This window comes from Petromyzon marinus, chromosome 4, assembly GCF_048934315.1.
Source record: "Petromyzon marinus isolate PM22_M1 ecotype Great Lakes invasive population chromosome 4, UKy_Petmar_22M1.pri1.0, whole genome shotgun sequence".
Taxonomy (NCBI): domain Eukaryota; kingdom Metazoa; phylum Chordata; class Hyperoartia; order Petromyzontiformes; family Petromyzontidae; genus Petromyzon; species Petromyzon marinus.
The window spans coordinates 9479838-9503550 of NC_133670.1; the positions used below are offsets into that span (position 1 = coordinate 9479838).

At 39.2% G+C, this 23713-nt stretch overlaps 1 protein-coding gene across 6 annotated transcripts in view; it reads right to left on the minus strand.

Annotated features, from left to right (window-relative positions):
• Window positions 1-23713, minus strand: part of LOC116938758 (dual specificity calcium/calmodulin-dependent 3',5'-cyclic nucleotide phosphodiesterase 1A) — a 226388-nt gene that overhangs the window by 36150 nt on the left and 166525 nt on the right. For all 6 annotated transcript variants that reach the window (XR_012930724.1, XM_032946342.2, XM_032946344.2 and 3 more), the window contains 3 exons: window positions 19493-19593; window positions 14243-14371; window positions 9188-9289 (listed from right to left, as the gene is read on the minus strand). Coding sequence is in view for 5 of the 6 variants with exons in the window: in XM_032946342.2 (XP_032802233.1) it covers window positions 9188-9289; window positions 14243-14371; window positions 19493-19593 (332 nt within the window). In the remaining variant the exon portion in view is untranslated. The remainder of the gene's footprint in view (window positions 1-9187; window positions 9290-14242; window positions 14372-19492; window positions 19594-23713) is intronic.

The following is a 23713-nucleotide window of genomic DNA, read 5'->3' on the forward strand; positions in this document are numbered from 1 at the left end:
TTAAATAACATGATATCCAACAAAGTCAGGAAATCTGTAATAACACTGCCTTTGGGTGATACGAATCTGCATTCAATAACCTAAAGCACCTTCGTGGCTTTTCCTGCTGTTCTTATCAGCCATATCCAAGAAATCCGTGATGCGGCATACACATCCTACTACAGCGCCCGCGCTAAGCATTTACATTCACCGCAGCGTGATCTATGAGAATGGCCTTCACTCTTCGCTCCAGGATTCAAAAACATATCTGACCCCTCATGATTCTAGCTCCATTCACAATGTACGAAGCTTCTTGCATTGCTTTACAAAAGTTTACTGTTCCATCCTAAACTGGCGACTCTGCACTCACATCACAAGTCAAAGGACCTGTTTCACCTGTCTGTTTTCGCCATCGTTCTGTCACCGTTTTTGTGGAATGACACCCATTATATTCTATTCTTGTCTTTAGCAATGTGTTCAGGAGCTAAATGCCAATGTCAAGGTCTGCTGGCAACGAGAGGGCTTCAGGGGAAAGTTCGTGTAGTCTTGCTATTCCTCCAGTGAAGGGGCACAGACTACAGTGATTTACTATATGGTCCATAGTTTGGCTTACATAACGACAATCGCACCATAGCTAGTTTTTTTTTTTAATTTTCCATTTGTCAAGGAAGTGTGCGCATCGGTCTGTTGATCTTCTGATGGCTTCATCAGTCTTCAAAGAATTGGAATGACAACTGATTCCATTTGAAGTGACATCGCTGGATGTCAACAGGCTGTGGGTGCAGTACCGGCCCTAGAGGGGCCCGGCGTCCACTGAATAACAGCGCTGGATGGCACCACGCCTTCAGAGCAGTGCCGACCCTACAGGACAGGGTGTGTGGGTGCCGACCGAAGGATGAGGTTATGTGAGGCCATGGCGCTCTGGTTGACCTGGGAGGACACGTGACCAGTTAAGTTGACAAAGGGGCCCCAAGAGGGGGCTATGGGTGGTCACGTGATTGGGATCCAGATCCTTCCCGAGGATTCTAGAAGGTGGACGTGGCCAACGGTGAAGCCGGCCATGCCACAGAGAATATAAGCCGAGTCCTGAGAGGGACCGGGGTTGTTGCTCATCCTGGAAGAAACACTTCGTCTACGTTCTCCGTTCAACGAGTCTTCAACACGTGGACCCGGGCCGAAGCTGTTGGTCCCGGTCCGTAGTAGCAGTTATGCTGTGACTAGTGTAGTTAGCCTGGTGGTCACCACCATAGATTGTTATTCTGTTAAGGAGAAGTTACTCCGTGTGTTGGAATTGAATAAATGTGTTGCCTCTCCAAGTCTACGTCTGCGACTCAGTTGAACCCATTCCACATTCAATAAAATCGAAGAATTACACAATTAGGTGATTCATGCATGGCTGATTTCCAGACCCGGACCTCCGATTAACATAGTTGGCTACGTACGGTGCAAAAGAAGTTATACATACATCCATACACTAATTCACGTGCATATTTAGCACCTCCATTCTACAACTATTATTCTGCATTTGTACAGGGAAAAAACTGTTTAGCAAAATTTGATTTATTTCACTGTAATAAAATGGTCACCCAGTAACCCCATGGCAGATGCGATAGTTACGTCAATGCCGATGGCGAAGCACCCAACTTTGTGGATGCAAAGGATATGGAAACTACCGTGGTTGAAATTGACGGTTGAAAATTAATAAGATTAAGGTCTCTGGAGAGCTATTAAATTATAAAAAGTCTTAGTTTTATACTTGATTTGTTATAAACTAAGACATTTTCATCCAAACAATTGAAGTTTGAAACCCGAAGCATAGTGAAAAATATGCGATAATATTTGCGGAGCCTCGCTTTGGAAATGAGGTTGGACAGAGGCAACACATCTGTCCAGCCAGCAGAATAAATGGGTACACCGCCATAAATGTATTTTGCAGCTTGCGTGTGGTGGGGTCGAATGTGGGTACTCCCAGCTCTTGTAATACATCTGGCAAGCGTGGAAGTGCAGGCCAAATACTCTCTAGAGGGGCTCTCAAGAGCTCCCTAAAGTGTAAGCCCTTCCATCAGCATTCGTATGAGCAAGACATTGTTGGGCTGCAATTTAGCAATGCTACATTGCTAATTTAGCAATGTAGCATAGCTGGAATGCTACAAATAATATTGCTCCTACGCAATAGTTTACTTTCTCACTCCATCCGCCGTGGTGGACATATTCTCAGATGTATTCCCTTCCTTTGGCTGCCACTCTTTTGTTAGTCTCAACCATCGGCCATCGTCCTCTTTATTTGACATGTCTTGCCCAAGTCCACTCATTTTTCTTAGCAATCGGTAAAATGTCTCGAACTTGCGTGTCTTCTGTAATCCACGTGCTGCTCTAAAAATGTGCAACTTTAATTTTATAATGCTATCCATTAAAAGACCGAGACGTTACAAAAAAGCTATTTGTTTGCACATTGCCAGGTGCGTACATTGCATACAAGATATGTTAATGATACCGTAGACCCTAATAACATCAAAAGCTTCTTTCCTAAACTGGATAAGGAAATTGAATCAGGGTAATATATTGAAGCGAGTTCTTGGGAAACGCTTCCAAAAATGTGTTTTAGTCAATACATAACTTCAAAACACACTGTTTAGATTTCATACCTTCCAAGAGTTGAAGTTGTTTTAAAAGAGCTCAATATTCCCGCAGCCCACTAGTGGCCACGAAACTCAAAATTCCATGACGTGTGGCTGGTAATAGAGAGTGCAACATTTGTTGTGCCATTGTTCTGCAGTATACCCCATACAACAGCGATCTCGAACATTGCAGAACAGCCGCAGTTAATCCAATGTTTGTGGTATTTGCTAGAAGATAATCGCATTTTAGCTTTGCTGTGGTCACATTGTGAATGTGGTTACACTGGGAATGTGGTTACACTGGGAATGTGACCACATTCAAGAAAACTCCCATCGAATCACGGGCTGAAATAAACACCGACGCACAAAAGAAGGCCAGGTGTCTTCGAGGCTGTCACGTGTTTGTCCACGCATTTGTCCACCATTGAAACTAGGCTCTATCTGCAGCCATACAGTATTCCAGTGCAGTGCTCCACACAGGAGACACTCTACTCAAGCTCAAAAGGAAGGGAAGAGGGTCAATGGAGTTTATGTTCTGAATGGCAGACAAATCAAGTGCTCACACATCCATGAAAGTCTTTTTTGGCAAAGTGTCAGATGTTCTCAATCTATTGCATTGTCATTTCGAACATTCTGAAAACATACGTCCTCCTGAAATGGTTTCAAGTGCTGCACCATATCAAGCAATCTTACCATGAAAATGGTAATAAGAGTGTGAAATGTTTCTTGCATTACATTTTGAAATGTGTTCTGGGTCAGGCTGCCAACCGCTATTGTAAGTGGGCGTATTTCGTAATTTAATTGTCAGGTCAAAGTGAGGTGTAGCTGTGGTTAGAGTGCCCGGCAATTGTGAGTTCACGACCTGGTCAGGGATAGACTTAGGCCTTTGACCATTATTTTGACAAACGTATAATTTGTTTAGGCCACCCATACATAATGTTGAAAACAATATCGGGGGATATGCGACATCCACAATGTTACTGACAGTGATAGTTGGTAATTCTCATCAGAAAACTTTTGGCAACTTTTGGAATTTAATCATCACATTATTGTGCAAAGTGGCTCATCGGTGTCCACACTTAGGTAACAAATAGATATTTGCAGTCCATTTTCAAAGCACAGCATGTTAACTAAAAAACGAATGCCTTTTTTTGCTGTCACACACTTGGCTGTGGCTTATGGGCAGCCAAATGTCTGATGCATCATTATGGATCATACTTGAATCTGAATACTCATTGGGGTCACGTGCTATATATTGGCATCTTTGGCAAAAAAAGTGAACATTTGGGAGAGAGATTTGGGGATATAGAAATTGAGATAACGTAACAGGCCCTGATGGATATACCGATGCAGAGAAATGCAAGCATGCAAATGAATACGTACACAGGTCAGAGACGAATTTCAAGCGAGACACAATTGGACGAAGTGAGACAGGTTTACTGATGGCCAAGGGTGGTTCCCAATTTGGTTCCCAAAAACCTTATTACCAGCTCTCAAGATTAACACCTACTTCATGGCAAACACAGGTTTCTTATTTTAATCTCACTAAGGCGAATCCATCTTGCTAAGTAACATAGCCTTAATGATTCTCACATTTGTCACCGTGGAGACAGCAGCATAGTGCCAGAGTAGCTCTGAATGATTATACTGAGAAGTGTTTGCTCAGACCTATTACAGAACTCATAATTATATCCATGGTCTTGCCATTAAATTTTAAGTTGCCTCCTCTATTTAGGCTTTGCTTTAAAAAAAAGGATAACATTTCATGAAATCTCCAGAGACAATTGCTATTAAAATCTAATCAAGCACTAAGTGCAGTCTTCCCAGAACACATTCATATTATTCACCAGTAAAGCAGAGTGCCTGTTCAAAGACCTAAAAGCTAACAAATAAAACACAGACGTTTACTTTGTTTACATTTTAAAACCTTACACTAGCCAAAATAAGAGAGAGAGAGCAGTTTTGCTGAAAGTGTGATGTGTAATCATAATCATCTGAATGCTTTTTATATATTCAGAGGCGCTCAATGTAGCCCACGAGATGCCTCAAGGCTAACACAGATTTAATTGATTTCTGCCATTTTTTCTCTTTAGGATTTCCCCACAAGGTCATTCCAAACAAGCCTGCTTTTTTTCGAAAATGTATCTTAACATGCCCTTCCTATTCACACTGTAGCCCGCCCTGTCCGTGTTCATTTTCCCTCTGATTTGTTGATAGACTCTGACCTTGGGGACTCTCATACCTGGAGGTATGAATAACCCAACAGAGTCGTTCTCCCTGAGTTATTGCACTAACTGGTGTCCGCGCTGATTTACTATGAGGCTCATTGTTTACAACGTGGCCTTGCCATTTAACTGTAAAGATCATACGTATACCGGGCACGTGAAATATTGCTGGCCCTTATTACCCATCCTGGTTTGCACTCTGCTCCTAAGTATTTATAGAATCAAATGAATGTAAATTTAATAATTTTCTTTAATTAATTTTATACTTTTTTACTGTATGCTAGACTATTAAATATCAGTAATGCTTGTTGTATACATACGTTACACCCTACACCAATGTCTTCAATTGTTTTATACCATTATGTTCACTATTTTCACCACTCCCAATTAGATGCCAATACATTTACAATGCTCAGCATTTGCACACTTCAACAGTGTACTGCTAAGTGGCCTGTGTTCCCGTATGTAAAATGAGTGACTTTGCAAAATTCCTTTGCTTGTGAAATAATTGTGGAGGTCTCGGTACCCTATTACAATAAATGCCCCGGTTTACCTCGAGGACACGTTCCTGAAAGGCGAAACAAATATCGAAACGACGTAAATCAAAGCAATGTTTCCACGAGAGCTAAACAAAGACAGTGGGCGTATCGTGAGGCTCTATGTTAATGCGCGCATCTTCATCCTAGACATGCCTACAATTTTACATTAAATTACTAGAAATATTGTACTCAACACTAGTGTACAGCAGTAAACTTTAACGTACATTATACCGGGCACAATAACATATAGCACATCTAAAAATGAACAAAAAAATATTTGTACATAATAAATTCTTGTACTCTACAGTCCAGCACATTTCTCTATGCGGCGAGCCAAAGTACGGTTGGTCGGGTACAGGGTAGGTGGAGGTGAAGGGCGAGGTGACGGACAAAAGAAAGGACGGATGATGCCGTCAGCAATGTAAGTGTGGGTTGAGGCGACGCAAATTAGGTGTTGGTATTAATAAATGTGACGACGTCTTTGCCAAATCACGTAAAAAGGGGAGACGCAAACTGGGGTATGACTGGATATCTCCTGGAACAGAAACACTGGCACAGAGAGGAAGCATGCAGAAGTTAGTAACACGTTTATCCACGTGAAGTAAACCTACAATGTGTTTTCCTCCATAATGGTGTATTTTAAAATAGGCCACCTTTTCAAGATTAACTTTTGTGTTGAATCGATCATTGAAAGTCTATACATAGACAGCAACCTTCAAAGCCATGGTCACACAAAGGAATATATGGTAACTTTAGTACAGTGTAATTATATAGTTGTCCACAATAATTTATAGTCGTGTGCTGTGAGTGCTCTGAGAGCCATGTTATTTTTTCGCGGTAAGATCAATACTGTGGACGCAAAGAGCTTGCGACATGGGGCATCCAAAACTTATATCAAGTGTTTTGTTTTATAACGAAAGAGTTGCACATTAAAAAAGGATTAAGTTTTGCCATCCACCTATAAGTTTGAGCGCTATAGTAAGCAAAATTTAATTATGTAATTTGCCTGAAAGGAACCTCAATAATGCTAAATTGTAGATGTTATCCCATCACCAAAACAAAAATACTGCATCTCGCTCAGGAAATACTAACAAACCCACAGCAGAAAGTTAATGGCAGTCATATTACTTAACCAGTGTTTGACATGTCATTAAGTACAATTGCATCACTACTTTGTTCAAATATTTGTTTTATTATATCTATTCTGCATTACGATCAAGCAAATTTAAATCATGTGAGCTCAAAGGTGATTTTAAAGAAAAACCAAGAACTCAAATGGATCACGAATGAGACATCTCACTTTGTTCCATATCGTTACCTTTTTTGTATGCCCTGAAATTTTTTGCATAACAACTTCTGCAGAATAAAATTTCTTGAAGATGTTTTATCCCTTCATCATATACATTCCAGGTACATAAAATAAAGCTTGTGCAAGAGTCTTTATGAATATTGCTCTTAGTATTTTCTTAAAGGCAGCCAAGGATAACACCACAAGGGAGGATTGACAGATGCGTATGTTTGATCATTGATGTGGCAAACGCCCAATGCAGACGTTTGATCCTACTTGGCATTGAGTCTGGAAGAATTAGATGGCTGCTCACACGTGCGCAGCGTGTTTACGATACACCACCGTATACATATTGATAATATAAAGAATGATCATGTGAGTTGATAAATAACATTATGTAATATCGAATGTGTATTACGGTATTACCGATGTGAATATAAAGTATGAAAAGTGAGAGCAAAATTTATCTGCTGAGCAGATAGTATGTGCACCTCGTAAGATTTTTTTTATTAATTATTGTTGTTACGTATTTATTATTATTTGTTGTTCTCTATGCTAACAATGTAACTTCTCTCATACGGTACTCCACGCGCCTCTCTTGTAAAGCAGCCTATGGCTGAATCTTACTCTTGTCCACATCCCCAAATAAAACTGAACGAATGTGCAGGTGCTTTGTCTGTTATGGCAAATGCACCCATCGGCAATTACTCAAATAAATATATATTTCTTTTGAATATTTGTCAGAAATGGGCTTTTCAAAATTAGAGTGTTGCTCTTAATAAAAATAATAATAATAAAATAATGGTGTTACAGATAGAGACTACAGCGACAAAAAAGGACACTGGCAATAAGACAGACATGGAGATAAAAAAACGGCAACATAATTTAAGAGCTGCCGTGCCATGATTGATATCAATTTATTTTACTTGGCTTTATTTCCACACCAGCGAAGAAGCAAATTAATCTTGAAATATGTCATGAAAGCTGGTTTTCTACCTAATTAATTTTTAAATGATAAATAATGCAAAATTATGAAAGCTACAGTTGAGTGGTCATTATTGATATTTGCATTATTTTAAAATGGGAAATTTAACACTTCAATGGATGTGTTTGTCGGAAGAGCTACATGATTATCTGCATCGCAGATAATCATGCATCGCAGATAATCATGTAAATGTGTTGAAAGCATTTGCTTATTTTAATAATTGCGCACGAATACAGTGTGAGTGATTGCAATACGATTAATTCATTCAATTAACCCATGAGCTAAACCAGTGGAAAATGTTCACATTTCTAACTTTCTCCTTCCTCTTACAGCACAGTTAATCTGAACCTCCAAAACCTCTCACAACTCCCCTCACTTACGACCTCCCCTTAAAGGCTCTCTTCCCCCAATTTTGAATGTGTCCTTCATCTTCCCATACATTCTCAACCCATTCACAAAATCTTACAGCAAAATTATTGTTCACAATAAACTCGGTGAGATGTCTGGCAAAACAACACACACACAAACAAGTAACACTTCTATATATATAGATTAATATACATGTCTGAAGGCTTTGGATAACATTTACATTTAACTGCATCAGATATTTATTGTGTACCGTGCAAAAATACAAATTATCCCTTAAGAAAGTAACATTCAGCGTCTTGGATGGAAAAGGCTGGACATAGGCTGGATATATTTAATGTACCATATGTAAATGCACTTCAGATACCGGTTAGCGCATCTCACCGTAAACAACTGGTGACCTCATTTACATTCCTGGCTATGGCTAACGTCTGTGGTGAGTCTTTCCTATCTATTCCGATATCCTAGGTCAGCGCTGGAGAACACTCCAATATTTGAGCACGTGCATCGGTCTTTTGGAACATGTGTAGCCCTAGTTCTTTTTATTCCTGTTTTTTTGCCAAAAGTGTCGACAAATAAATAATCCATACTGTGGCTAGTGACATACAAACTGGTACTGGTCCCCGGCACCTTAACAAGGCCAAACTGATGAGTGTTGCATAGTATAGTTCCAAAGAAAACCCATGACGAAGATGGTGTGAGAAGGCCCACAATAGCCCACAATAGGCAGTTGCTTGACAAAGGGTCACACTAATTGTTATTATTATTAATGTGATCCTATTTAACTCGAGAGAGTTGTGTCATAATAGCTCCAAACAAAAACATGATGTGTAATAGCGGCAAACAAACACATGCTGGATAAAAATAAAATTTTAAAACTATTTCTCTGGCATTGCATGTGAGCAGTGATCACACCTATTTTTAGGTATGGTTGTTACAAGCGTACATTCCTCCACTGCAAGGTCAAAAGAGCTTAGGAATGTTATCACAGTGCTGTTGAAATAGATCCGACTCTCCTTTAATGCAGCAAGCACATGTAAGAGGACACCTGCAATTTGTAAAATAGATACATTTAGAAATGGACATAAACACAAGCAATGTCGTGAAAACAGGAGTCCAATGAAGATCTGTATCCATGCGCTGATTTGAGATGTAAATGAAGAGAGGAGAGGTGTAAGGTGGCTCACCCCTCAGGTTGTTGCAGAAGGTTCTTGATGGACTTGAGTTGGTGAAAGTGGCAGGACATGTCTGTAGCAAGGACCGTCTCCACCACCAAGGCACGCAACTCCCTAGGCAAACATGGGTAATTTAAAGAGATGCCATTATTCAGTATGAATCAGAGAGTCCATTAGAGTGGCTTCTCATTTCTACCACCCATTCAACGGTATTATCCCACTGTTGATTCTTAGATTTTTGGAAGATTAGCGTGACCATTTGAAGCGTGACCAATTGCAGCAGGAAGTGTGCTTTCTTATTATGCAGCAGCAAAGCAAAACAAATGTAATGAACAACAACACCCTTGGCGGGATGGTTAAATGGAAACACAGCAGGAAACACCTACTCCTGGGGAGTATTCTTTAAAATACCATTAACAAAATAAAACTGGTCATTTGACTAAGAGCAGCAATCTGGACAATGCTACCCAACTACAGATATACGGTTTTTTTTCTAAACTTAAGGAATCGCGTGGAAACAACTGCTTCCAGGATACTAAATTACCACTTGAAGCTCTGTCGTCCCGACAGGTCTGTTCCTTTCACCTGAAGACGGCCGCTTGCGTTGTGGCCGAAACGTCGTGAGAATTTTATTGTGTTATTTTATTATTTTATTCTCATTCTACGTGACTTTACCGAAAGAACCAAAGAAGATGAATCCTTGCAGTCGCGAAAGCTTTAAATCGAAACTTGGAAAATAGTTTAAAAGCAGTACGATTTCTGGAAAATACAATTCCAAATGTAAATATGGGTCATGTGGTGCCTCATTTGTTTCAATTAAAACCGTCAAATATCTCGTTTGTTAGTTATGCAACATTCCTTAAGGACTCATTCTCTATCATATTGATGTTTTTACTCTTGCTGTATGCACCACTGATCTCCCAAGTAAAATAGCCATAAAACTGGCTAAACGGGACCATCTGTGTAACAAATCAATAATAACCTGAAACTCAAATAACTGGATCACATTGACCAACTTGTAAAAAAAAAATCTCCAAGTGAGCAGTTAAATATAATCGTTTGAACGACAATGCAAAATCGATGTGGACTACGAATAATTCATACTGCAAAAAGTACGGACTTTTACTCCGCTTTGAAGTGTTTCCTAAGTCAGTGCTGTAGTGAAAAGCATTTTTGTTAGTATCAGCAGAAGGGAGTAAATAATTCTGCCAAAGTGTATTCATACACACTGCCAGTAGACCCCAGGGACATGGGGTAATAAATACTTGAAAACACAACTCTTTCCAAAACTGAGTTTTGCCAAAGTTGAATATTGAATGATTTTTGATTTAAAGCTTTCGTGACTGCAGGGATTCATATTCTTGGTTCTACGTGACTTTACCGAAAGAACCAAGAATATTGAATGATTATACTGTATAGCTAATTATTGTATTTTTCACTGATTTAACTATTTGTCAGATCTGAAAATATACTTTGAATAAAAACAGTAATAAAAAAAGAACAGGTTTTGCCCTTTCTGGCAACAAAACAAGTGTTCAGATGTTCAAACACCAAATATAAACCTTTTGCAAGGAATCATGTCTGCATTAACCACACACAGTACTTGTGGTGAACATGCAAACAAAAACATGCTCGAGTAATATATGCATTGTCCTTGAAACTGATTGGTCCACACCATTTTTTCATACGTTGATACTGCCAAAACAGGTCCAATGTAATAGTATGTTTTATACCTCTACAAAGTGCAGGCTTGGCTTGAGAAAATTAGGAAACAGGATTAATCAACACCGACTACTGTATTTGTATTTCTAGATAAAGAAATGTCTGACATCTTCATCAAGCATCTCATCTATTCAAGGTTTTTATAATCTTTGCAAATAACTATTTTTTTAAAGTGCGACTCTTGAACAAACAAAGCCTCAGGTAAACAAGTGAACTATTTATTTCCCGGGGTATTTATTTCCAATTATGAGATGGTTATCAAAAAGATAATTTCACAAATCAACAAAGGGATGCTGATGAGACCGGTCTCTGAAGGGTCATATTTTACCAAAAGGTAAAATGGATTCATCCACTGCAGGCACCATATGACATCAAACAACAGCAACAGCTGCTTCAAAATGGCATGCCCATTAGATAGTGGGCCCGAGCACACAACACACTCACTCAGATTTCATTTTAGGGGGAGCATTATTATTAATGAGGTACATCAAGGCAATGCAAAGTAACATTTACGGTAACATACTGCACGTTTTTATTTTTGTCTGGGAGTATCATCGTCAACCATGGTCGGTCCACTGCTGGATGAAGGGCTCCCCAAGCCACTGCCATCTCTCACGATCCTACGATGTGATAATCCACCGCGCCTCTGCACGAGCTGAATTAATCGCTCCATCTCCTCGGTGGACATCCTTTTGGACGCGTTCCGTTCTATTGGCTACCACTTCTGTCTTTACTGCTGACCATCTGCCATCGCCACTTCTAGCCCGTGAGGCGTCCTACCCAAGCCCACTTACATTCCTTGATTTTGAAATTACGTAGTTAACCTGTGCATGTTCATCTAACCCATGTGTTTCTTCTTTCTGCCTCGCAATGTATCTTTACAATAATCTTTGATACATTTTCCGCTTTTTGTTTGTTGACGACCTTTTAAATTTAAATAACAAAAACCATGTGTCGACTATACTCTAAACGTAACATATCTACAGTATGTATGTTGAAGTTATTTCGCACCGTACGTAACCAATCGTGCTCATTGAGCGTAACCAATAGAAATTGGTAACAAAAGTTCCATTTTCTTATTGCTTACAATACGATTAATATTTTGTTATTTTTCAAAGAGCTGAGGGAAAAACTCAAATTTGAGATATCAAAGTAACATTAACATATAATCTAAGTAACATTTCGCCTAAATATATATTTTTATCAAGATAATATACATGTAGTGTGTTAAGGCAATATAACATTATTTGAACACAATATTGCATGAAGAAATATATTGAGTGGCATTCTTTCACTAACATGTAGGTGACAAGTTGCCTTAAACTATACCAATACAGGGTTATTATACTATTGTTCATAATACTCCATTTATAGTTGGAATGACAATCTTTAGTATTATAAAAAATGGACAAATGTTTGGAATGTATCTTAATATGCATCCACAAATAAAATAATAAGATTGCACATATTAACCTGCTTTTCACAAAGTTAACTTTTTCCCATATGATTCTAAGAAAATATGAACATTTGTAAAGCTCTATGTTAAAACCCAACACTTTTTTCACCATAGACATGTGCATTAACGAACCTCTAATAAACACAAACAAGAAAACATCCATTACTGTAGAGCATTGAAATGCCATAGTAAACAAATTGCCTAAAACTTTTACACATTAGTGGCTGTCCAGTTCTTGCTCCAGCCAACGTAAGCTCAACTGAGAACATTAGTCTCTTGCCAAATGCTGTATATCTCTAGAGGACATGTCAAGTCAATATTCCAACGACATCTGACATGAAAGCAACTCGAGCGTACCAACGTTTTTTTTTTCAAAAAGCAGCTAAGATAGTGTGGCATCAACACAAACTGTCCCTCCAGATGATAATGTTTAATGGAGCGTTAAAATGTCGGCCAATGCTTCCTGCCGGGATCCCATTTGGCACTGTCGCAATAGGTGGCTTACAAAGTTAAAAGGGATCACTGTGGAGCGTATTCATCCCACAGTAGTGCGCACTTATTCAATTCAAATTGAAGATGGTACCACTTCGTGCAATTTTTGCTATCATTCTATATTTTATTTAGCAGGTAAAGCCCACTGAGCTCTTGTATAACTTTTTCACAGGCAACCTGGCCACACATGATAGCTCATCGAAGTGGTTTATCATAATATGCCCCGATACCGTTCTTGTTTGTTATAGTGTGCACTGATGCCTACTTTATTGAGGGCGATATTGGCACGCAAAATAAAGATTGATTGATTGAATATGTGGGAATTTATAGTCGCAGCAAAATAATCTGAATGTATGTTTATAAATGTGGAGGGGAAAACCGGAGGACCTGGAGAAAAATGTATGTGACCACAGGGAGAAAACATGCAGACTCTAAATATACAGGCATCGTCAGAGTTGGGATCGAACCCACAACCTCCTGTGTACCAGGCGAGGGATATAACATCTCACGACCACGGCTCCCAAAGTAAATACAGGGTGCTTAAAAAAAGATGTTAAAACTTATATGGGACTATCGTTTTTAATGCAAAAAGAACGGATAATATGCTGCAACATAAAAAAAATCTTTGTTAATAGCTTCCAAAAGTCAAAGAGTCTCCACTTTTACGCCATCATTGTAAACGCGTGCCTAGAATCTTCTCCAGGCGGTCTCCAGAGCCCGGAGGCGTATTTCTCGTGGTATTGTTGCAAATTCTCAGAAGTTTAAAAACAAATTTGAAGCACCCTCTATATCATTTTGCAAGTATGAGCAGCGTGGCCTGTAGGAAATAAGTAAAAGTTTCCCTCGCTTTATGCAGGTTCAGTTTGTGCAAGTTCGCATTTATGCGTCTCGCCTATTTCTACCCAAAATAATCTCTTTGCAGTTTGAACTCACTCATATGTGGCTATGTGGTTGGAGATGGGATAACATTGTGTGTGTGTATACTGTATGTGCAACTGAGCAGGCAGCTGTCTCGTGCAGTTTTAGCTTTGTGCATCTTTTTCCTTGGAGCACGACTACCGCACAAAGAGAGGGAAACCTGTAAATGCTGCTACATTTGTTTGTGTTACCGGTGGATAAAAAAATTCCATATATGTATGTTGAACACTCTTTCGCACCATACGTAGCAAACCGTGCCAATCGGAGGTGCTTTAATATATATCCACCCGAGTTTCTCCAGTGCACGCATGGTCCTGAAAGTATAATTTATTTTATTTATTTTAAGGGGCCGCATCAGATAGATTGGCAAAAGTCTCTGTGTTAAAAAAAGATATACATCCCGAAATAACTTTGAAGTTAAAGTTGTTTTACTTTACATTCATTTAGTGATAACATTGAGGATGTAGATCTTGTCTCACCTCCAGTCATCCTTGGACAAGTTGATAAGGATGTTCATCTCCTCGTCTTCCTGCATGAGGCGGTAGGCAGCGCTCACGTGGTGGTTCTCCAGGACTGAGCGGTCGTTGTAAAGGATCGCTGAGTCTGACCTGCAAGAAAGCCGAGGCACAGACACGGGGGGAGTACTGTGCAATCTTGACATCGTAGAGAAAACACGTATATACTTTTTGGGTGATCCTTATTTTTCTAAATATGTTTTAAGATTGACATTTCTTGTTGTCCAATTATGCATCACCGTGAAATGTAGCCTAATCAAAAAATGTTTAGTGGTCGTGACCATGGTCCTCATTCTAAGTAAGGACCTCCCTAATACACATATAAATGCATTCCTTGCTAAAAATTTCCACGGGGTGACATTCATTTCAAATGGTTGAAATCCCATATTTCAAAGGTGTTTGTTCAGGTTTCTCTCCATTAGATAACCATTGTTGATCATTGCCTCTGTCAATCCTGACTTAGATATTAACTCCTGAACTGACCAATTGTGAGTTGAATTGCCTGTCACAGTTACACTTTTCTGGATTAATATATCGGGTTTCAAACAGGTTAAGACGGTTGGATAATTTTTATGATGAAAACACAAACATTCTAAACATGAAACTGGTATTTGCATTTTCAGGTAACTCTTTTAAAACGCTGCATGGAATGTAATATTACGAATCATGAATGGCAACATAAATGCAATTAGAGTATTTGTTTTTCTATGCTTTAGTGGCTTCATAAATTTAAAGTATGGCTGTTGGGTAATCTACCCATGTGCGTCACTCAGTCTGGTTTCCCTGTGACTGTAGATTTTGCTGATGAGTGACTGCTACTGGTCGGACCGAATCTGTTCCAGTTATAGCAATTGTGTCTGGAAGGTGGTTATGATTTTCTCTTCTTTTTTATATTAAAACACTCGTGAGATTTTATGGGGTGTTAGGTCTCATCTCAGTTACACTGTAAATTGGTATGAATTATATATTTTTCCCCACAAAAGTCTTTCTCCTTTACAGAATGACATTAGGACACTTACTTTACACATTTGTTGCAGAGCAGTATGACCACGTTTACATGCATTGAACTTCACAATGCTTTTTTTTTTACTGAAGCTTAGTACTGTGTTGTTGGAGAATCTTCTGGTTGACTTTTTTAGAAAGGTGTAAATTAGGTCACAGCAGTATACAGACAGCTAATTTGTTTTTTTTTCATGAGGTAGGTCAGGAATAATTTACGAGATTTGTGTGACCTTGCCAGTGATTTCCATGGTTACTTAGGGCCATTTTAAGAAGTGGGAATGAAATTTTCACGAGCTGACCAGGAGAGCCATTGGGACGTATTGGTAATGATCTAGCAGCTGCAATGTGTCAAAGTGGAAAAAAATCATTAACTTAAAATGGTGCTCAGCCTTAATGGAATTCAAGCAATCCTTCAGCCATTATTGGCCCACATTGGAGAAGCACTGGGAAAAAAAGCTAAATGCAGCTCTCTAATGTCTTTAATATGGTAGATTACTGCATTCAAAAGCAAGGGCACTTCAAATATGTCGAGTGCCCCCATTTGAATCAATGCGCTGTGATTTCTAAAGCCTGGGCCCATTATCTTTCACTTAAGACTGAATGTATTAATACAAGTACTGCAAGTTTAGAACGCGAAAGAAAAAGCACATGTTTGAGCTATGTTGTCTTCAGAAATAAAGTCAAAACAAAATTAACCTGAAGATTTATTCTTAAGGAATATTTTTGTTTAAATGTGAACACTTTTTAGAACATAGTCTGTAAAGATTTTAACAGTCATTTAACCACAAGAGAGGCTGACATAAGCCTGCAGCTGGTGCAGTGCAGCCATTTAGGCTTCGGCCCAATGGGCCGATTCATCAGATATTACCTCGCGAAATGAATGCCATAGTTCTTAGCCCACATTAATTCTGAATACTGTATGCCTGTCATGAATGAGACCAACAGAAATCTAGTAAAGCACTGGCTTCATCCCTACCAAATATCACGAGGTTGGGTTACTGATATTAACATATATGAAGCAGGGATGTGCAATGATGCAGTGTTGGGAGGTGCAGTACTGGAAGAAGGATATGTTTTTGTGTGACACAATACCCTCCAAACTAGGAAAGACTGTGACAACAAATATTAAGTGGGGATGAGGACAGTTGAAGAGCAAGCTGACATCAGGATGCAATGATGATAACTGCTCCCAAGTGCCTTGTACAGTATGTATTTGCTCTACGTATACCATTTATATGCACTCCAAAGTCGTGCATGCATTTCTTGCATTGCATACATTGCATACAATTCTTGAATTGCATACAATTCTCCCGTGTGCATCCAACAGCAATGTTTAATGTTTGCTTAGTTTAGATATTTTTTCCATTCCATGGGTAATTAGAATGACTCATGTCCTTGAGCTATGATGACGTTGCCAACATTTGTTTTGAATAATTTGTAGACTAAATTATATTATATGTACAATACATTACATAACCTTAGACTTTTGAATGTTTAGTATCATTTAAAATCTATACTCTTTGGTTATTTCGGTAAAGTCACGTAGGTAGAAAACATATATATCACGACACTTCGATCACAACACCTTGTTGTAACAGCTCTCGCTGGTTCAGCAGTTCTACTGCTGGATTATTTTTTTTCAGCCTGAGGACGACCGCTTGTGTTGCGATCGAAACGTCGTGATATATTATTTTTTTATTTTATATTTCTACCTACGTGACTTTACCGAAAGAACCAAAGAGTATGGATTCCTGCGGTCACGAAAGCTTCAAATCAACGTTTAAAATCTGTTAAACCTTTTACATGATTTTGCATTATAAAAAAATTCTTACACCATTTTTGTAGGATGACATACAGTGAGGGAAAAAAGTATTTGATCCCCTGCTGATTATGTACGTTTGCCCACTGACAAAGAAATGATCAGTCTATAATTTTAATGGTAGGTTAATTTGAACAGTGAGAGACAGAATAACAACAACAAAATCCAGAAAAACGCATATCAAAAATGTTATAAATTGATTTGCATTTTAATGAGAAAGATTTCTGGCTCCCAGGTGTCTTTTATACAGGTAACGAGCTGAGTTTAGGAGCACACTCTTAAAGGGAGTGCTCCTAATATCAGTTTGTTACCTGTATAAAAGACACCTGTCCACAGAAGCAATCAATCAATCAGATTCCAAACTCTCCACCATGACCAAGACCAAAGAGCTCTCCAAGGATGTCATGGACAAGATTGTAGACCTACACAAGGCTGAAATGGGCTACAATACCATTGCCCGGCAGCTTGGTGAGAAGGTGAGAAGGTGACAACAGTTGGTGCGATTATTCGCAAATGGAAGAAACACAAAATAACTGTCAATCTCCCTCGGCCTGGGGCTCCATCCAAGACCTCACCTCGTGGAGTTGCAATGATCATGAGAACGATGAGGAATCAGCCCAGAACTACACAGGAGGATCTTGTCAATTATCTCAAGGCAGCTGGGACCATAGTCACCAAGAAAACAATTGGATACACACTACGCCGTGAAGGACTGAAATCCTGCAGCGCCCGCAAGGTCCCCCTGCTCAAGAAAGCACATTTACATGCCCGTCTGAAGTTTACCAATGAACATCTGAATGATTCAGAGGACAACTGGGTGAAAGTGTTGTGGTCAGATGAGACCAAAATGGAGCTCTTTGGCATCAACTCAACTCGCTGTGTTTGGAGGAGGAGGAGGAATGCTGCCTATGACCCCAAGAACACCATCCCCACCGTCAAACATGGAGGTGGAAACATGCTCTGGGGGTGTTTTTCTGCTAAGGGGACAGGACAACTTCACCGCATCAAAGGGACGATGGACGGGGCCAAGTACCATCAAATCTTGGGTGAGAACCTCCTTCCCTCAGCCAGGGCATTGAAAATGGGTCGTGGATGGGTATTCCAGCATGACAATGACCCAAACACACGGCTAAGGCAACAAAGGAGTGGCTCAAGAAGCGCATTAAGGTCCTGGAGTGGCCTAGCCAGTCTCCAGACCTTAATCCCATAGAAAATCTGTGGAGGGAGCTGAAGGTTTGAATTGCCAAACGTCAGCCTCGAAACCTTAATGACTTGGAGAAGATCTGCAAAGAGGAGTGGGACAAAATCCCTCCTGAGATGTGTGCAAACCTGGTGGCCAACTACAAGAAACGTCTGACCTCTGTGATTGCCAACAAGGGTTTTGCCACCAAGTACTAAGTCATGTTTTGCAGAGGGGTCAAATACTTATTTCCCTCATTAAAATGCAAATCAATTTATAACATTTTGACATGCGTTTTTCTGGATTTTTTTGTTGTTATTCTGTCTCTTCCTGTTCAAATAAACCTACCATTAAAATTATAGACTGATCATTTCTTTGCCAGTGGGCAAACGTACAAAATCAGCAGGGGATCAATTACTTTTTTCCCTCACTGTATTCGTTCTTGGCTTTCCCCTTATCAAAGACGTGTGCCCTCAGTGAGCTTACAAATTCACGTAACAAATGCAATAACAAAATCTCACAACTGCCAACTAAAACCAGGGAGATTTTGAACACACATTTGCTCAAAAAACAAAATAGTTAATCTAACTGGAGCACATTTATTCTGCCTGTTGCGCAAGAAGTGTGTGTGTACATATATAAGTTATGTACAAGATGAAAAAGTGCAATAGAAAAATCGTTGTTTAACTATTAACTATTTTTATTTTACCAGGTAAGGCCCACTGAGCTATATAGCTTTTTTTCAGAAGCAACCTTGCCACAAATTATAGCCCACGGAAATATATATGTATGTAGAAGTTAGTTCACACTATAAGTAGCCAACCGCGTTATTCGGAGGTGCGGGGGAAGGACAATACATTTGAACACAAAAAGCAGAAGTGGCTTGTCATGTTGTAACGTATTGCAGCCAAAATACTCTAAACGCACTTTTATAAATGTGGAGGGAAAAAACCGAAGGACCCGGATAAAAATCCACGCAGCCACAGGAAGAACATGCAAACTCCAAATTAACAGCAGGCGTCAGGGTAAAAGATCTAACCCACGCACTCCTGTATAACAGACAAGGTGGTTAACATCTCGCCACTGCAGCACCCCGTGTTGTTCCAATGAGCCTTCTTTTAGAGACGTGGCCCTTCCAGCGCTGCAGGAGGAGGCACCGTACCATGCTGCACAGGAGTCTCGTGCTGCTGCCCTGTTTGCTCTTGGTGCGTACCGTGTCTGGATGTGGAAGTTGTTCGTGGTGCCCGTGTGCTCGTAGTCATGGATTGCAGCGGCAAAGATCATAGACAAGATCTCCAGCTCATTTAACCAATGCTGTGGAGGCAAACGAAGAAACAGTGTCAAAAGGCAAGGGACGCCAATGCTGTTTACGTAATACACACCTTGCCATCACCGCATTCCATCTGCTAGGTCCCTAAGCTTTTGCAAAGTTGACATCCAATCTCCCAAGTTTGCCCTCACCATATCCTACCATCTGTCTTTAATTCTTCTCCTTGGTCTTGGACCTCTGGGTGTCCAGTACCCGGAGTTCCTCCGTCCTACATGTGCCATAGCCATCTCTACCTCATTTTCCAGATAACATATCCCGATATAAGAATATGGATTTAGAAATACAATTATAATAATACAGATTGATAAATACAACATCAAACTGTTTGACTAATTTTGGGAGTTTTATTTATAAAATCAACATGTTTACCTCTGTCAACTGCCCACACTGTGCTGCGGATTATGTCCATGTAATCGGATTTGAGATGATGTCTTCTAAATTACACACATGGTAAGATCCAGCATTATTTTGGCTATCTCATCAGTCCTCGCGGTACATTTTCAGGAACAACCCAGAGGGAGGGCTCAATGCCAACAAGGATGATGATTCTTAGTAATTGGTCGACACTCAAGGACGAAACAGTTCGTACATTACTTTCCCAAATCATACATAAGTGAGTATTTTGCTCACTTGTCCATGCAGAATGTTACGATTACGCGACATATACAGGTCAGCAGACAACGTATGGTTCGACTGATTTCAAGAGACAAGCAATCAATTGCTTTGCGTCATCTAGATAAAAACACATTAAAAAAAACGTAGTTGCATGCTAATATTTGAATGTTGCAACTGTCACAAAGTCATCCAGCTGGTAGTGCAGTGGTAGAGTGTGTGGCTTGGAGGGGATGACTCGTCTCTCCCAGTGCAGTTAAAATTTGCACTAATTTGTGGGACCGTCAACGGTGGTTGGCCTCTGTAAAAGACTGGGCCCTTGCCGTAGAAATATGGAAAGAAATGTGTGCCACTCAGTACCAGTTTGTGTACCTAGATGTGCGTGTGCGAGCTACCATCTGTGGTCGAGAGAGCTGAGCATATTTCCCTTTATGGTCTTGTAATTCAATTAGTTCCAATAATCACGTCAAGAGATTGGGAAATGTGCCAAATGCCAGCGCAGGTTTGTATCAAACTGTATGTTTCTGATTATTTATTTCCTATACTCTTTGGTTATTTCGGTAAAGTCACGTAGGTATAAAATAAAATAAATCACGACATTTCGGGCGCAACACAAGCGTCCGTCATCAGGTGGGAAAGCATGATCTGCTGCTGAGTCAGACTGTTGATTTATTTCCTGTTTATTTCCTATATATAATTATTCTCTACCATTTTCAAGGTTTTTGTAGGTTAAACCATTGTTATTTATTCTATCTAAAAAAAAGTATCACTCACTCCATCATACTTTTGTTATTTTATAAAACACTAAATATATAATATTTTTAATTACCAAAAGCACATCCATTTTCATCAGTGAACATATATTTCACATTGTAGTTTTCTGTTTTTGCCCGAAGGCTATTATAACAAAATTGATGCCTCTTTATTATACAAGGCCAGCTTCCAATCAGTAATCTACCATACATATTGACAATTAAAAATTCTAATTACCTTGCCACCTAGGGTGAGAGAAGGCATTGCATGCAATCAACCCCATTTTTTTATTCTCTGTGACCAATAACTTTCACCTAATGATGCAAATATGCACACTAACTGCTCAAAGTGTACCACGTCTCTGTACGTCTACGTCTATATATGGTTCACATTAACCGCCGTTGTTTTTTTAATGCAATTTTACTTTTCAGATGGCAATACAACTGAAAACCATAATCTTCTATACATTTGGGAAACTATTTTATTTATTTATAAATTAATGTAAAAACAAGTTTTTACAGATGATGCGTTTCAGTTGGAGGTATTGTACTAAGTAGATTTTTATCTTATTATATGTAACAATTGTTATAATGTGCCTACGTGATTGCAAGCCAGATTAATAGAGGCACTTAATGTTTAGCGGAACCCCATTGTCGATCGCATATCTTTTTTAACTGTGTGTAAAACATTGAATCACGGGTCAAGAATGAATGTTTGCCAGGTGCAATGAACTAGCGGCTATTGTGACATCTTCTAATTTTCTACACATTTACATAGGGGACACAAAAAAATGTACCAATAATCTATCTCATCGTCCAATGTGGTTATAAACAAGATAAACACAAAGACTACAATCATTCAGAATAAGCGGTTACCTAGCCAGGAGAGTGTATATATACATCATCATCATCATGATGAACTCTCCCGAGGGTGGCTCAGTGCACAAATCATTAAAGATGTTGCATGTCGTACGCTGCCTTCGTTAGCACGTTTGCATTGCAGTTGAGCGATGTCAGTGTGCAGCCTTAACATGTAGCATGCCTTGGGCAAACACGCACACAGTGATTGGAACAGGAATAACATAGCACAACATTTGAAAAAGTTGGAATATTATAGTACTATATTATATATAAAACAAATAATGTTCATTTAAAATGTGTTTATTACCTTCCATTGAGCTCATCCAGCGAAATAAACAAATCACTTTGTTTGCTTTTCTGGTACTTACATACATATTACGTAGCTTAAGACCTATTCCCCAACCCAAACAAAGGTAATTATAAATATGAAAAAAAAATAAGGTCAACCTTAATTTGGTTACAAATTATAGAAATCCACATTTAAAATCAGTCCAAATAGCAATTAAACAGTATAATTCGGTAGCAGATGAAAATTAGCCTTGTTTTACTTCATGCCATGTTTAACTAGCACCTCTCACAGAGCCCCTGTTTTAAAACATTCTTGAGGGAATTCATTGAGGTAGATTTCATTTGCAAAAATTATGGCAATGTATTCATTGTTGATACTCGTCTGCTTTCAAAAACTGCCGTGTTTTCCAATTGTTTCCCTCCCAACAGATATCTCCAATGGTTTTGTTTTAACCAGATTTATCCTGAGCCCCACTTTGCAGCATTATTTATTAAGTTCTTCTATATTATCCTGTAATTCATTTCCATTGCTTTTCATAACATTTATGTCATCAGCAAATAGAACAGGTTAATTTATTTCCCTTTAAGTTTATGACTTTATTTCTCCAATCCATTGTTTTTAAATCGTGTTGTCTCCATAAATAACTTTGTTAAAGGTGTATCTCCGTGTCTAATTCCCCTTCTGATGTCAAATGTTTCCTTCCTCGGTGTCAGTGTCAGTGTTCCAATTTTTGAAAGGGTTTTCAATATTTATAAATATCACGAATCAGATTGTGGTGCGGGTTTGAGTACTTTTGGAAAACTGACCTTAATGGTGAAAACAAAACATACCAATGTGTCTCAACAATACGGTAAAAATACGTGTTTATCACCTGTTATGACACGTGGGTCAGAAGCAAGGACGTTGACATGCAAAATTAAACAAAAGCTGAAAGATGCGCGGAGAAACGTAGAGAAACGCGCGTTTAGAATCACATTGAGATACAGCAAGAGGAACACATGCATCATGGAACATTCACGAGTTTAGAGAAATCATGTTGACTGTTAAAAAAAAAAACAGAAAGTGTGTGTTGAGCAGGACACAACACTACAAGTGGGTGATTGTATTCGTTTGGTCTTTCGGTAAAGTCACGTAGATAGGTTCAAAGAAAATAACAAAAAAAACTACGACGTTTCGATCGCAACACATCACAACACAAAGCGGTCGTCCTGATGACGTCCTGATGACGACCGCTTGTGTTGCGACCGGAACGTTGTAGTTTATGGGCCTTACCGAAAGACCCAGAGAATATGAATTTCTGCAGTCACGAAAGCCTTAAGTCAAGATTTGATTGTAGTTTGAGATGAATGATGGAGTAGAAGAGGATGACTACTGAAGAGCTGGAGCGGTGAAATATCGTTGATACCGCAACTACAAGTCTGCAACTCAAAAGTATGTTCTGTGGTGTTGTTTAGAAATACAGACACTGTATATAACTTTTCATCTTAAATTTAGTTCTGAACAAAAGGGCATCTCATTGTAAGGTGGGGTGGGGAGTTTAGTCCTCTCTGATATCCTCTAAGCTCCTGGGTGGTTTCCCTACAAAATAAT